Below are 15,899 nucleotides of genomic sequence, written 5' to 3' on the forward strand. Positions count from 1 at the left end.
TTAAGCTTGTAATAATTTTATTCATAACAGGTACAAAATTTACATTTACATGTATATATATTCAAGTGATCTTTATTTTCTTACTTTGACATAAAAAATACAATTTTTACATATGTACAAAAATATTAAAATATAGACATTACAAAAAGAAAAAAAAAAAACAAGATTTCACAAGGGGTACATTTTGGGAAATAGAGACACACTGAAAAAGAGGTTAAAGAGAGATGACAAAACATTTAAATAGGCTCCAGAAGTTATTTTGATAAATACTAATTTGGTAAGGAGAATAAAATGTCTCAAAGGCTAATTAGGTGTTAAACAAGATATATTTAAGACTATCTAGGTAAAATTACATGGCCTTCCTTTACCATAAAAATTAAATCAATTTAATTTATCCCTGTATCACAAATATCAGATAACGAATTAGTTTTCCTTTTTTCTTAAAATTTAAATTTTCTGATTCATGCTGAGAATTTTTAACTTTTTCACATTAAATTGTAAAATACTTTAAGAGGCTATATATTCTCTTTACTCACCAGGGCATAAATTCTGTACTACATTGATTTCAACACAAAACTGGAAATCACAATACATTTTTAAATTAAAACCTAACATTTCCTAACTAACCTTCATGATCAGGTACAATTGATTTATTAACAAGACATCACAATCGTCGTAAATTCTTCTTGCTTTTCTTAGTACCAGGCAGAGGACCGGTTTTATAATTGGTTTTTAGGGGTTTGCCATTTGAACATTCTTTGGTGGCATGATAATTACATAGGCACCTTGTACAATAATCAAACCCACAGCCTTCTCGTTTACAGATCGCCCGCTGTAAATAGCAATCATATTTTGCTGGTGAGTTACAGCGAATACAGGCTTTAAGGCTTTCATTCTCTTTCAAAGTCTTGGCAACCTAGAAAGAAGAAAATCCATAAACAAATTTTAGTGAGACTAAATGTAATTTAGTTAGAAAAAATAAGAAGGGTACCTCTGAACCTTCACCAATACATGAAGAAAGGACTCATGTCACACATAAGACAACTCCTGCTCTTAAGTAGCTCAGTGTTCAATGAATGACATAATATCACTTAACTGGTCTAGTGGCCATTTCCTAATGCTACTTTTAAATATGTTCTATTTCATGAATGCTATTTACACATCAATGCCTTATTTAAATGCCATCTTTACTGTGAAGTCTTCCTAGTGTCACTCTGGAGTTGGCTGCTCTTTCACCTCTAGTTCTCTCTTTTTAAGAAGTACCTACCACATTGTATGGAATTTATTTTTATGTAGCCATTGTCCATTTTAGATTGGAAAGCTATGAAAGGTGCCATATTTTTCTTATCCACAAATTTCCTAACAGCAGATGCTCAATGTTTTTTGAAGTCATATATTAGTCACTACATGAACAGTTAAGACTTTTTAAAAAGTTCTTATTTATTTATTCACGAGAGACACAGAGGCAGAGACAAAGGCCAAGGGAAAAGTAGGCTCCCCGTGAGGAGCCTGATGCAGGACTCAATCCCAGGACCCCAGGATTACGCCCCGAGCCAAAGGCAGATAGATGCTCAACCACTGAGCCACCCAGGTGACCTGAACACTTAAGAAAATTAAACCTCACTATACGTCACTTATACTTACTGACCAACATGAAGGCAGTCAGCAGTCAACATTTTACTTCAAATATGTATTCTTAGATAAGATCAGTTTTTTAAAATTAAGCTTGAGAAATTATCCATGTGTTAAGTAGAACTTCTAATACACATTACCCAATGATTTGAAGATACAATAGGAAGGCTTCAATTTCTGAGAGTTGGCCTTTGTGTTGTTTAGTTCTGTTCCTCAGATACCAAAGGCAGCAATTGTAAAATGTATATTGAACAGTTTGGTATAAGAAATTTTAAAATCAAGGTTTTCTTAGTATTTCCAAATTAGATCTTAACATCACTGAACTGTCATAATGTCAAACGGTATCTATTTTCTACACAGAAAGATGTACTTTATATACTTTCCTAGTTTGATTACTTGAATTACAAATGGTTTCTTGGTGGCCAACATTTTTGAGAGTAGAATGAAAGGGACAGAAGATAAAATCTACATTAATAATTTCCTATAGTCTTAAATAAATCACTTTAATGCTCAGTATCTTGTAATTTATTAACAAACAAAAAGTTACCTCAGAGAATTCATTATGTCGACTGTAAGAATCTTTCTGATCACCTGGATTGGATAACTTGGTTTGAGCACCTTTTTTAGGGTAAGTCTGGGCTGCTGATTTTTGAACAGAAGCTAATGCGGTTCTGAACATAACATATTCTCTTGTTGAAGCATGTGGTGAAAACTTAATGCTCTTTTCCTAAAAAAAAAAAAGAAAACTTTAATAGCACTTAAAAAAAAATTCACCTTTATTCTCCACAATCAGGCATTTTTATTGTTTGTACATGTAAAAAAGAGGCAAATGAGAATGTAAAAGATTTCTCTGTACATCCAATTTACCCACAAATGCTTTAAATACAGCTACACACAATTCACATAGATAATACTGACAGAAATTGCAAACCAGACATTATGAGAAAGCACTTTAAATACTTAGTCTACATAGTGTTTAGTACATGTACTAATGCCAAAACAAAGTCATTCTTTTCACCACCAGTAAATGGCAATAGTCATGTTTAAGTGTCATAGCAGTGTCATGGATGGATTCAAAACCACCTTTTAGATTAGAAAACTTTCCATTAATACCACCTTATCAAAATAAAGAAACTGAACTTGGAGAATTTAACCAATATTTGACTAAAGTTATACAGAAAATAAGTAGCAGGACCAAAATTTAGACCCATGTCTGACAACTGCTAGGCTTGAAACTTCAAACACGTATTGATACTCTCAGAAACATCTTCAAAATTACCAAGTATTTTGGAAGGGAAATGAATTCCCTTCTGCATTAAGAATCAATATTTTGATAATTTAACTGAAAAAACATAGATGTCAATGAAGATTAACTATATGCTCAACTCTCATTATTAAAGAACTGACCAATTTTCCCTTTTGTACTTCCGGACATTCCATTTCCAGGAAAAACCCAAGAAATAAATTACTTAGGTGGTATTCTTTTCCCTTTATCTTTGAATTTTGTTTAAACAGTTGTCATGAAAAGCAGAAGTGCTTTGTGAATTTAAAGGATTTCCAGTTTTTGTCCTATTTTTCCCTATTTGTAAAAGTAAAGAGCACTAGGTGTTATATTTTAAAATGAAAATATCAACTCCAAAGACTTACAGTAACTCTTTGTATTGCTTTATTGTACAACTGCAATGCCCTCTTATCATCTTCTAGAATCTTCTTCCAAGTTGTGCTCACTCTAGACACACTGGAAAAGTAAAAGATTATGAAGGAAACAATTAAAGCATCACAAAGAGCTAAGAGGAATGAATATGCTTCAGAAACATTAACAGTGCAAGAAACATTTCTATTAGCAGTGCTTCTCAAACCTGGTTACATATTAGAATTGCCTGGGATGCTTAAGATTTAAGGATATCCCATGCCTAGTCATTTGAGTTTAACTGGCTTAAAATGAGGGCCAGGGTTGTTTTTAAAAGTTCCCTATGAAGTCATTCTAAGTGCATCCAGGCTTAAGAACCATTGCTTTGTACTTCATTTTTTCCAAATATCTGCAAGTATCAAGTAAGTAGTCGCCCCCATTGTATATGTGACACATGTGAACCATTCAATATCAAAAAAATTTGTATGCAAATTTCAAAGTCTTGTAGGACACAATGCTATCAGTAGACATCAACTTCAAGAATCCATTTTGTTAGCGAAAAAAATGTATCAATAATCCTCCACGAAGCCAACAATAAAAATCTACACTAACCTGTTTTGCTTTAGCTCTATTTCATAAAGACCAGTGTGAAGAGTAACACTTGCTTTCTCTAAAAAATTTTTCAAAAAGCTCAAAATGAATCTGATTGAGTGGTATCTAACCCAATAGTCTGTATAATTATCTTAAATCTGTCACCTCATCCTAACTGATCTTTGGTGGAATGAGGAAGGGTAGTATGAGGTGTCTAAGAGTTATAATCAGATCCATTTGTGAGTTTCCATATTTTCATCACTGTCAAACCAAAGAGAGCCCTACATTAAAAATGGCCTAAAACATCAGCAACTGTTTCATAAAGTATGGTAGAAGTCATAAAGCCTACTGATTCTATATGCCAGAATGAGGCTACTGTTTAATAATTAAGCATGTATGATATAGCTTACATACTATAACTTTTCAAACCAAAAGGAACAAAAATCCTAATTTAACAAAAATAGCTTCCTAATAGTATAAATATGAAATGTGAAATAACTGGATTAAATGCTTACTTTAAAAAGTTTCTTTCACCTCAGTGGCATCGAAGTGGTCAAATACCAGACATCAGGCAGTCATTACCTCAATTAAACAATGCAAGACTATTCTATTACGTCTTTGTATGAGCTGGTTGTGCTAAGCCATCTAGCAAAAATGTTCAGTGCATTTACTAATACTCAAGGTAATCATACTTACTTGATTAAGTCCATATCATTGAGCTGTGTTAAAATATTTGCTAAGAGATGTCGGAGTCCTCTTCGAAAGAGTTCACTGAGAATATCTACACATTCCAAGCCCATTTTCCTGCCAATTAAATTTGGTAGTTTGAATTTTTCACTAGATATAAATTCCTTTAGTTTCTCCCAGTCTATTTTAGGATTCCGTTTGGCATTCTTTTTTAATGTTGAACAAACCATTTTTGCAAGATGAAAAGCTGGCAGCAAGTTCTTGCTGGGATATTGGTCTGGGCTTTGCATCTGTAAGCAAGACTGTGGACTGTCACTGAAATTTTCCAACAGAAGGCTACTCTCTTCATGTTCACTGAAGCCACTTTGCTTGGAAAATGAAGAATAGCCACTGTCTTCATAAGGTCCACTGGTCTCTAGTTCTTCTATCTCATTTGAACTATTAAGGATTTGTTGTACATGTTGATTTTCCTTGTTATAAAAGGGCTTGTTTTCATTTTCAGTTTCAAGTTCTACAATCCTGGGGCTCACAATTGGTGACCCAATTTCTGATAACCTTACATAGTCTTTAATGCAGTCTTTATAAGAACCTTCCAAATATGCAGGAGTATAGGAACTTAGTCTTCCACTGTCATCAGGCTTTAACAATTTAAGTCCAGAATGAATATGGTCATAGTTAAAATCACATTTCATTTTGACAGAAAGAGTGGAATTTTCTTCTTTACAACCTGTAAAACAACAAAAAAAATTTACTTAATGACAAAATCTTCACACATCTCTACTTCTTAGATTGGGATACAGAGAGGTAGAATTACTTTGCAATCTCTTAGCACTATGTATTGCCTACGTAGCTGGGAAATTATCCAAGTTTATTTACTAAGATGTGACCATGAATGAATAGTATTTAAATCTTTTAGTAATAAGCACATACATCTTACTCTTAAAAGGGTACTTAAAAAGATTGCTTTTAGAGTATAATTGTAACATTTGACTTCTAGAGTGTAGCTGATTGAGTAAAAAATACTGGAAAAAGGGACTATTTAATAAATATATGTACTTATGGAACAAATAAGGAAATAATACATCAGGTGGGGTCTGAAGTCAGAAATCCTTGAGGTAATAAATATTTGTATAAGACTTAGACATTACAAATTATTATAAGCCTTACAATAATTAATCAAGAAATTATAAGTAGGGATGCCTGGGTGGCTCAGTGGTTGAAGTGCTGATCTTTGGCTCAGGACATGATCCCAAGATCAAGTCCCACATCCAGCTCCCTGCAAGGGAGCCTGCTTTTCGCTCTGCCCAAGTCTGCCTCTCTCATGAATAAATAAATAAGATCTCAAAAAAAAAAAAAAAAATTTTTGATAAGCTTAGAAAAAGAACTGAAAGTCAATACATTTAAACACCTACAAGTTAAAATCTACCTGAATTCCCACAAGTCTCATCTCTTAAGTTTAATTTGGATCAGAGGTATATGTGAGTCTGATAAATATTTAAGGTGTTTGTCTACCCTGCTGGATAGTGAACTCAAGCACAGGAACATCTCCCTTATCTTGCCTAATATGTGCTAGAAATAGAAACTCTGAAATCTTCAATTACTGAAGGAAGATTTCTCATGACTAATTAACCAAAAAGCCAGAAGAATAGTTCAGCTACCAATGAGACGATGTGGTAAAAATAGAACAACACTATAATCAGCATTAAGACAAGATAGAAGAGGGTGGTTGGGCAGCAGGTGTGCATTACTGTTCAGTTGTTTTAAATAACTGAAGATAATATACTTGCTATCTATGATAAGTAGCATAAAAGGGAAAAACAAATAATGATACTACTAACAAACCATGCAATTATTTCTGGATATCATTCATTAGAATTTACATTTCAGAGAATTCAAAATTAAGCTTCAAAAAACCCAAACACCTATTTAGGGTTATATTACCACCCCCACAGCCTAAGAAATCAGCTATTACTGAACAGGCAGCATTTAAAAATATCTTTATAGCCATGTTTCTCAATCTCTGCCTTACTAACATTTTAGATTGGATAATTGTTGTTGGGGGCTAGCCTGTGCACTTTAGGATGTTCAGCAGGCTCTATCCATTTGATGACATTAGCAGCCCCACTCCCTATAGCACAATAAAAAAAAGTTTCTAGTCACCAGTCATTGACAAATGTTGGGCTGGGGGAGGCAGCGGTGTCAAAATCACCATTCCTCAGTTGAGAACCACTGTTTTAAAGAATTACTAGGATTTTGTCAGGCAATCGAGGCTGGAAAAAACATTCATTTGAAGGTTAACTTGAGCAAAAGCACAATTCTGGGAAGGAATATAGTAAATGGGTTCAAGAAAATCACTTAGTATTATTGAAGGCAGAGTATATGAATAGTATATACCTCAAATGCATTTCAGACCTACTATTCCCTCTGCAAGCCAATCATAGGTAGTTAATTTATCCTGTCAGTGTATGTACCAGTCTGTTTAGTCTATACTAAATATTGGTACTCTATGTTAATTTTATAGTTTTTATTTAGAACAAAACCTTTAAGTACTAAAAGAGAGTTACCTGTAGGTAGGCAAGTCTCTTGAACACATTGAAAGACATAGTAGATACTCCAGGACTACACTAAACCTTGGACTAGTCCTAAAAACTAGTTTCAAACTAAGTTCAAGGTCATAAAAAGCAAATAAACACGTATTTTCTAACACCAACATTAAACATAACTCTAGAACACATTTTTCTGAGTGGTTCCCTTCCACCCACATTAAAAAAATCCAAATGACTGTTTTGATTTTTTGCCTCTCAAGAATTATGTACAATTCACATATGGTCACATTTTGAGAATAAAGAAGTTGAAGCCACCTACAAACACACATCTTTATTTGGCTGCCTAAAGGGAAGAGGCTCGAAACTGTACTTTAGAAACTGTTAATTCTTTTCAAAGGCATTCTTTCTCTGCTCATCTTTAGAACCCAGTTACTCAGAAACTATGCTGTAGAACCCTTTCATTCAATACCACTCTGAATATGAACAGCTCTTTAAAATTTAGACTTAATGATGGTTCAAACATCTTATAATTGCTTAGAAGTTTACAATTCCAATTTGTTTTCAGACACTTGGTCCTCATTACCTTCCGATGTAGGGAGACAGATATTACTTTATTTTTACAAATGACGACACTGAATGAAGTAGCTCGCCCACATTTTGGCAGTTAAGAGTCAGATTACTCTTCCTGACTATAAATCAGTGCTCATTCCACTGCCTCACTTGTAAGTGAGATAAAAGTATAGGCTCATGGACTTTGGGTTATAACCCAATACTGCATTACTTATGTTGTTGCTGACATCGTTTCAGCTTTCACTAAGTTCATGTCCACTTATAATATATCCATTGTTTTATTTTTGGAGCATTTCTTATTTTCTGGCATGACAAGATGCTCCAGGCTCATCTTGTATTTTTCCTATTCCAGCCCTGGAATCACTTATTTCTTCAAGGAACTCTGGTTCCTTTTATTGGTTCCAAAATCTGGATGATGGTGGATTTAGCTTTAAAATGTAAAATTATGTTATATACTTCAAAGTTGGAGAGGCAGAATGGTCTGTAGACTCTTAGGGTAGATTGGATTTATTCATTGTGTAATAAAGAGCCTTGAAGGGTTCGGGAGTTGAGATATCCGGTTTACATTTTCAAAAGATCATTGGCAGCTGTAGAGAACGGACTGTAGGAAGGTACAAGTGGAAAGAGAAAGGCTAGTTAGCAGTGTATTATCACAGGCGTCCAGAGAATTGGGTAAACTGATATTGGGATGACTGCAGTGGAAATGAAGATAACTGGGTGGGTCTAAGATCTATTTAAGGAGAGTCAACAGAACTTGCTGATGCTTTGGATGTGAATGAAGAAAGGTGGAGTAAAAAAAAATATCCTGGGGTTTAAGTCTTGAGTATATAAGGTATAAAGTGTTACTTGCTGAATCAGGGAAAACTAAAGCAGTAAACTTTTAAAGCCTCCATTTTCTCATCTATAAAATGGGGTTAAAAACAAAACTGAACTAAATGCATGGCAGTCCCATCACACATACGGTATTTTTATCACATTTTTAAACCAAATCCTTTCATTGCAAATCACGAACATTTCAGAAGTAGTAAAATACATTCTACACGGTATATACTTCTAAATATATATATATATATAAAACATATATATATATTTAAAGTATCATATGCCTTTTCTAGGAATCAGACCCAACTCCAAGTAAAAATATTAGCTTTTTCACAGCTTTGTGACATAAAATATTCAATTAGTTCCTTTCACTTTTTCTAAAATGTAGATACTAGTATCTACCTTATGTTGTTGGTGAAGATTCAACATAGTGCATTTTCTGAACCTCATTTACCAACCCACCATCCAATCACGAAAAGGTGGTATTATGGTCAACTGAACAACTGACCTTCCATCTAACTTTCCAAGTCAGGGCCGACATTCCATATTAAAATACCACAGCTAAATAAGCTACAATGCCTAAAAATTTTTACAACTATCCCAACGTTTAATGATTAAGTTCTACAATCTGCAATACCTCCAAGATAATCACCATGTGCCCAACGTTAGGCGTGGCTATTCCTTAAGAGTTTGAGACACCCCCTCCCCCAGGCTTGCAGCCATAAACTGCCAATCAACCATAATCTCTAAGAGAAAATTTTAGAAAGCTTGTCTTCAAAACTGCTCGGATGCAATAAGCTTTTAATCTTATTTTCTCAAATTGTAAACAGAGAATAAAATTCATGGAGATAGCAAGTATTCTGAGGAACAAGATGGTAATACTAGACGAATGTAATTAAATAAAACACTGCTTCTTAAAGCCATCAAGCTTCAGAGCTTCATGAGGAGCTTCTGGAAATAGACTTTAACCTGTTAAAAAACTTTTTTCCTCAACTCTTCTAGACTCCTTTTCTAATCAAAGGGGCATCTTTCATTGATTCCCAAATATCACACACTCGAATTGCTAGTTTGAAGGAAAAAAAAAAGGTATTTCTGAGGCAAAATAAATGCATTTGGATCTCTTTTCAGATAGCAACAAAGAGGATGAAAATAACCGTTTGAGTGCCTTCCACTCTATCCGAGTTTGGGAATAAAGGACGATCTAGTTCTTCAGAAGCACAGGAAAAAAGAATAACCAATTCTTCAGTTCTCAGAAAATCAGCTACAGAAGGGCAAATGCACGGTTTTGTATTAAAAAGTGCTTTACCACCCCCCCCCCTTGACCCCAGGCCTTCTCAAGGAGTACTGGGCCAAGGGAGAAATGGAGGAATAAAAGAATGTTTTTGTTTGAACATCCTAGTACAGCTTGGCCCGACAAGGGGGTCCCTCCATTTGGCGGGAGTGGGTAGGGGTAAGACCATGGAAACCCTGAGGGGTCGGGGAGGTGGCCCCTCAGGGCGCGGGCCGTGTGGAGGAGGCGGGAGATAAGCCAGCAGGATCTCCCGCGCCCGCCAGCAAGAGTGAGGCAGCGAAAACCCGGGCAAATGGCCTGCGGACCTGAGGGTGCGGGGCGAACACGGACAAGGCGCGAGGGAGTGGGGCGCAGGCACCTGGCCGGGCCCCGGGGCCCCGCGGCTCGCGAGCCCTGTCAGAGCCCAGGCCCCGGGGTGGGGGAGGGGAGGGGGCCTTTGGCGCCTCTTCAAGCGGGGTGGGGACAAGGATAGGTAGATCCTGCAAGGGCAAGAGGGCGCCCCGAAAGGCCGGGACCTACACCTCCGCCGGGGCTGGCGCGCGGGCTCGGCGTGGGAGATGGGACCCGCGCCCGCCACCCCGCCTCAGCGCTCCTGGCCTTCCCTCCCCCGGCCCCCGGAGCCGGAGCCGCCGCCGCCGCCGCCCGCCCGCCCGCCCGCCCGCCGCCGGGTCCCGCCCGGCCCGGCCCGGCCCGGCCCCGCGTGGGTCGCACGCCCGGACCCCGGAGGGGGGTCGGTTCGGTCGCAGCCGCCCTCCACCCTCGCACCCCGTTCGGGTAACGCGTGCCCCCCGCACCCACTCCTCACTCACTGTCGGAGGGGCGAGGGCGCCCGGCGGCTGTCAGGGCGCTGTAGCTGCAGCGGCAGGAACCGGAGGGGAGCCGTGGGGAGCAGCGGCAGGGGCGCTGGCTCATGCCAGTGGAAGTGGGGTCGGCCTCAGGTGCGGAGACAACTACACAGCAGAGGACCCGGCCGGCCGCCTCACAGGGCTTAGCTCCTAAAAGGCGCCAGCTGGTATTTTAAAATCTTTGAATTTGGTGCCCAAATCCGTACGGCCCAATGGGGTGCGTTGCTTGCACGCGCGCTCCAATCGGAAGGCGGTGGGAGGGGACGTCCTCATCCACGCCCAATCGGAGGCTGCCGAGGCGGGGCCGAGCCCTGAGGTCCAAGCTCCCTCCTTCTCCCAGGCTCCGCGCGTCCGGAAAGATGCTGAGGCCAGGGGCGGGCCAGGGGCGGGCCAGGGGCGGGCCAGGGGCGGGCCTGGGGGGCGGGCCTGGGGGGGGCCTCCGAGCGCGGGGAGGCCGCGGCCCGGCCGCACGTGGAGGTGGCCTACCACGCATGCGTGAACCCGCCAAGCTTCCTTCCGTCCTGGGAACGGGTCTCCTGCCAGTCCTAGTTTCATCCTGAGGGCAGCTCCGGCTTCTGTCTGAAGATCTCCAGTGGGTACAAAGAGTAGCCGAGTTTCTTCGATCAGCACACGAGTGGGTGTCTGGGGAGCGGCGACTCCGGTCGTCCGGGAATCCAGACTTTCCGGAAGACAAGCCCGCCCCCCAGCCCGGCTTAGCCCGCCTCTCTAGGATTTAGGCGCGCTCCTCGCTCCCTCTCAGATTCGCCCCTCCCTCTGCCCTCTGCGTCTGCGCAGGCGCTGGTGGCGGGCGGTGGCTGCGGAGTTGGCGGGGTGGCGCCTGCGCGCTGCGGGCCCCAGCGTTTCTCCCCGTGGCGGGGGGCGGGCCGCGGTGGGGGCTGCGCGAGGCTTCCGGCGCGCGCGGCGGGTCCTGCGGGGGCGGCGGCGGCCGCTGCAGACGTGGGGCCGCGCTTTCCCGCGGCGGGGCGGGTTGGGATGGCGGGACAGTCACTTCTTTCTTGTAAACGTACTTACTTGTATGTTCAGCTCCAGTTCTCCAGCCACCACCGCTTTGTACGGACGTTAACTTTATTAAATCTGTATCTACGCTCAACAGGGTTTTTTTTGTTTATTTACTTCAGGGGCCCAGCGCAAGAGAAAGACCTGCTGCGAGATAAATACATTTATGAAACGTCCTGCCGTGGGAATCCCGATCCCCACACCCTAGGGCCGGAGGCTTCAAGCCAAGGGAATGGCGGGGGCCTGGGTCGGAGAACTCCTAGTCTTTGATGAGAGCTGGCACCGTGTGATTAGTCATACTGAATATTTCAGTCTGCACGTGCCTTCACGTGGTGACAGTACATTCCTTGCATTCAGCTTTTTGGCAACAGCCCAATGAAGCCAGGAGGTTTAAGTTCCAAGAATCTTTGTTTTCAGCGGCTCTCCCTTGCTGATAATCTGCAGGATTATTGAGAGCTAATAGTTGACTCACGGTAAGCGCTGAGTTAAATTGGTGGCAAGTCCTGATGAGGCAGGGCTGGGATCCGGATGAGCTCTGCAAGTGCCGGGTGGATCCGGTTTCTGTTGCAAAATTGTGATTCATGAGTTTATCGTGGTGTTTCGCATAATTTTTCATCTTTTAGAATGTTGATTTAAATTAGTATTTTTCTGGATTACTGAAATTTGGGCATCCTCGTAAACTTTGCACCCGAGTGATGGCGTTCTACTCGCTTGCCTTATCCTGGCCTTGGAGCTAGGTCCAGGAGATAGAAGGTTGAAAAGATAAAAGTTCTGTCCTGCAAAGAGTTCACATACCGACGGGAAAGAAATGAACGGTTCACAATTTTCGTGCAGGAAAGAGCAATATAAGACAAGATAATGGGATAGAGAGTGGGCGGTAGATGCATTGACTAATGACGTTGGGTCATCAGGAGGGTTTGGGAGCTTTGAACCAAGATCTGACTATTGAGTGGGCAGTGTAGAGGTCTGCGTAGTTAGCAGAGGGCAGAGAGGGCAAGTGCTTGGCTTGTTCCAGGGCTATATGGATGTCTACAGCGCGTTGAGCAAGTGCAAGAGTGGGAAACTAGGTAGGAGAGGTAGAAGCCAGATCCTGTGGGATTTCTGTATGTTTATACGTGGAGTTTAGAGTTTCTTTTGATTGCAGTGGTAGTTGGAGGGATTTCACCTAGGGAGTAATTTGTTGAATGAATGTTAAAACTATTAGCTTTTTGTCTTCTAGGTGTTTTGCAAATGAAGGCTTTAAGTCTCACAATAATCTTTGGCATTATTTTCATTTGATTGTGCTTAGAAGTGTAAGTTTATTCTCACAAAACTACAGCTACTAAGCAAAAATTCCAATCCCATTCCGCTGTATAAATCCGTGTACCTTCCTCTGTGTTATATTGAGGAATGACAGTATTTGCTGGAGGCAAAACTGTTTATAGTACATTTTCACATTACTTCCCCATTTGACCTTGGAGATCATCTTTATTCCCTTTTTATTTTCAGATGTAGACAAATGTATGATATTTGAGGGGAGGAAGGGTTTTCTTTAAATTAACTGAGCATATGGACTATATTGGCTTAAGAGGCATTCCCCAGCAGTTATTTTTTCAGGAAAAGGCTAAAATATATTATTGGAAAAATTAAAATTACTTTGGCAGTATAAGGTAATATACATAGCTAAGCATATTTTATTGCACAGAATAGTTTATGAAAGTCTTTTCAGCCTATTTAATGCTGATTTTAAGTGTTAGCGTTTTAATTGATGATTATGAAATATTTTTAACTGACAACTTGTGCAGTGGATTCATGACCACCTGTTAATTTCATTTTTGTTGAGAAACTTTGGGCCATTTTGAATTTTACTAGACATCAACAGATGCATGTATTTCTTTCCTCCTGCTCATCAGTATTGGGATTATTGAGTTTTTTTGGTGCAAAATGAAGCACAGAGAGTTGCCCTCTTGCAGTGGATTCTTATTGCAGACCTACAGCATGCAAGACATCATGGATTATCTCGAAGTAATTGGGACATGGCACCTGCCCTTGTGCTTACAATTTGGGACTGCCACCTTATAGACAGATGCTCAGTAAATAATTTTTGAATAAAAGCATCATGAGCATAGACAGGAGGAGAAAAAGGAGTATAAGATTTAGCAATAATGCAACACTGGATAAGTCAAATACATCTCATTACATTGGGAATTTTTAGAGAACAGAGGAGTTACTTTTATATGCTAGGATAAGGAAGTAATCTGTTAGACAGGGTTTCTCAACCTCAGCACTGTTGACATTTTGGGTCAGATAATATGTTGTTGTGGGGGACTACCCTGGGCATTGGAGGAACTGTGCATCCTTAGACTAACTCCTGTTGTCTCCAAACATTGCCAAATGTCCCCTAGAGGCAAGACTGCCCATAGATGAAAACCAGTGCTGTTGAGGATGTCTTTTAAGGGACTGGGGAAGAGGGTAGCATGGTACCAGGAACAGAATGGCGGAAAGCCTAAATTCAACTCAATTATCAGAAAAAAGTTAATTTGATGTAACGTAATGGGAGTGGGGAGTAAAATGGACTGCTATGAAATGATATTGGATATGGCTGTATTGTACGCACACTTAAAGAGTTGGAGTTTTATTTGGAAAGCAGTAGGAACGTATTAAGTTGTTGAGCAACAGAATGACAAGATCAGAATCTTGGTTTTTAGGAAAATGAATCTGGCAGTTACATATGTGTAACCTGAATTATAAAGTAGATAGAGAGGATGCCAGGAGAAGTCGGGGATCATAAAAGTAGTCCAGGGGTGAAGTAATGCTGGACAACAGTAGTGGTAATAGAATCAATGAGGATAAGAGTATTTAGCAATAAACTGCATGTGAGGAAAAGGAATCAAAGACAAATTTTCTTTTTAGAGGACTACATTTTAGATTTGAGAGAATAGTAGTGCCATTAAAGAAATGGAAATTACACATTGAGAAATGGGTTAGAGGAATATGACAAGTTAAATTTTAAACACAGTGATTGTCTGTTTATGCATCTTCGAAATTGCTTTTCCAGCTGAATGAATTTTGATTAACTGCTGTTGTAGGCCACTTCGAAATTAAACTCTATTGTTTTTTTCTGAACAATACATCAGATTTGTAGACAAAATACTTAGTTATAATTGCCTTTTAGAATCTCACCTTTAGAGAGCCTTTAGAATAGGTTTTGTAGCATATTGTTAGGTCCTGGGGAAACAAGAATTAAGAAAACATTTTGTCCATTAATGAGACAATGTGAGAAGTCTGGCAACATGCTTATTCTATTCCGACTCACTCTTTCCCGTTTCCTTATTAAACACAATCTTGAGATAGGAGTGAACCAATAAGGTTATTACCTTGCTATAAATGTTGTCATCCTGGTATAGTATTGTGCATACCAATGAAGAGCAGTTAATTTTGCCTAGCGGCTACGGTGCCCCTTAGGTTGGACTTTGAAGTCTGTCTGTTGAGCTAAGCCAAGAGTCTGTTCTAGGTAGGGAGGGCAGCACAAGCAAGGGCAGACAGGAGCAACAATGCATGGCTTATAATGAAGATAACTGAATAGATGCACTGTTTGTGCAGACAGCTGCAAATCCCAAGGCTCTTACAATGTTAGACTTGGGGTTCCAGTAGCTTTGTGCCAAGACTGTGTTGCTCTACCCTTACCTTTCCCTAGGTACCAAAAATTATATCCATTAATCTAGGAGTAACTGATATAGATTTGTGAGTGAAGTGGAATCTAATGTCAGTTCACAGACCAGAATCTGACAATCACCCAATTACCCTGGTATCTGTTCATAATACACCTACTGATACGTATCTTACGTTGTTAGAACTACCTAGGTCTTCTGATGATTTCTAACCAGCTGTGATGTTCTAATGGACAGGAAGTTTAAAAATTGATCAAAAGCTCTTTTCCACCTCACACCTTTTCCCATGGGGCCAGGAGTAAGGGAGTGGGGGGGGGGGTAATAACTTTTAATATCTTCCTCTTGTTTACAGAATGAAATCCAACATTCAAGACCCCTCATAATCTCAATCCAGCTTCTCTATTACCTATGAGAAGAGTAAGATAAATTACGTAATAGTATGTTGTAATATTTAGTAATGTGCAAAAGAAACAAACTGGCAGATGCAGGCTTGCATGGGTGGAACAGAATATGGCCTAATGAGGTCTTTCTCTCTTGAGCTGGATGGGTCACTGGAAGCCATTTCATCAAACGTTCTTGTGAAGGTAAAGGGGCTTTCATAAGCAGAGAGTGATTTTT

The 15,899-nt window shown here is 39.9% G+C and overlaps 2 protein-coding genes across 6 annotated transcripts in view; both read right to left on the reverse strand.

Moving 5' to 3' along the window:
- Positions 1–11,395, reverse strand: FBXO5 (F-box protein 5). Of its 2 annotated transcripts, none has more exons than XM_025422573.3 (5): positions 11,101–11,395; positions 4,550–5,267; positions 3,280–3,370; positions 2,180–2,359; positions 1–916 (listed from the first exon to the last, which is right to left on the reverse strand). In XM_025422573.3, exons 1-5 carry the CDS (start codon positions 11,105–11,107, stop codon positions 665–667), a joined length of 1,248 nt encoding a protein of 415 aa, XP_025278358.1. In that variant the 5' UTR covers positions 11,108–11,395; the 3' UTR covers positions 1–664. The 2 variants fall into 2 exon arrangements, with proteins under 2 accessions (XP_025278358.1, XP_025278357.1); XM_025422572.3 differs by lacking the exon at positions 11,101–11,395 and adding an exon at positions 10,579–10,983.
- The window catches only part of MTRF1L (mitochondrial translation release factor 1 like), a 23,355-nt gene continuing 12,631 nt past the window's right edge, over positions 5,176–15,899 (reverse strand). The window contains exons 8-10 of one of the 4 annotated variants that reach the window (XR_007412734.1): positions 14,794–14,837; positions 12,104–12,192; positions 11,724–11,775 (exon numbers count right to left, since the gene is read on the reverse strand). Coding sequence is in view for 2 of the 4 variants with exons in the window: in XM_049113763.1 (XP_048969720.1) it covers positions 14,807–14,837 (31 nt within the window). In the remaining 2 variants the exon portion in view is untranslated. Of the gene's footprint in view, positions 5,268–11,723; positions 12,193–14,793; positions 14,838–15,899 lie in introns of those variants that run through there. The other 3 variants (XR_007412733.1, XM_049113763.1, XM_049113758.1) reach the window with 3 other exon arrangements.

Source organism: Canis lupus, chromosome 1 (assembly GCF_003254725.2).
Source record: "Canis lupus dingo isolate Sandy chromosome 1, ASM325472v2, whole genome shotgun sequence".
NCBI lineage: Eukaryota > Metazoa > Chordata > Mammalia > Carnivora > Canidae > Canis > Canis lupus.

What these genes read in the sequence shown, in the direction of transcription:
- FBXO5 (XM_025422572.3), bottom strand. Translation starts at nt 10,681, where the DNA reads ATGAGCCAGCGCCCCTGCCGCTGCTCCCCACGGCTCCCCTCCGGTTCC. An exon ending in GCGCCCTCGCCCCTCCGACA is followed by an intron (nt 5,268 to 10,578) that starts GTGAGTGAGGAG and finishes GTTGTTTTACAG; the next exon opens with GTTGTAAAGAAGAAAATTCC. An exon ending in GACATAATGAATTCTCTGAG is followed by an intron (nt 917 to 2,179) that starts GTAACTTTTTGT and finishes TCTTCTTTCTAG; the next exon opens with GTTGCCAAGACTTTGAAAGA.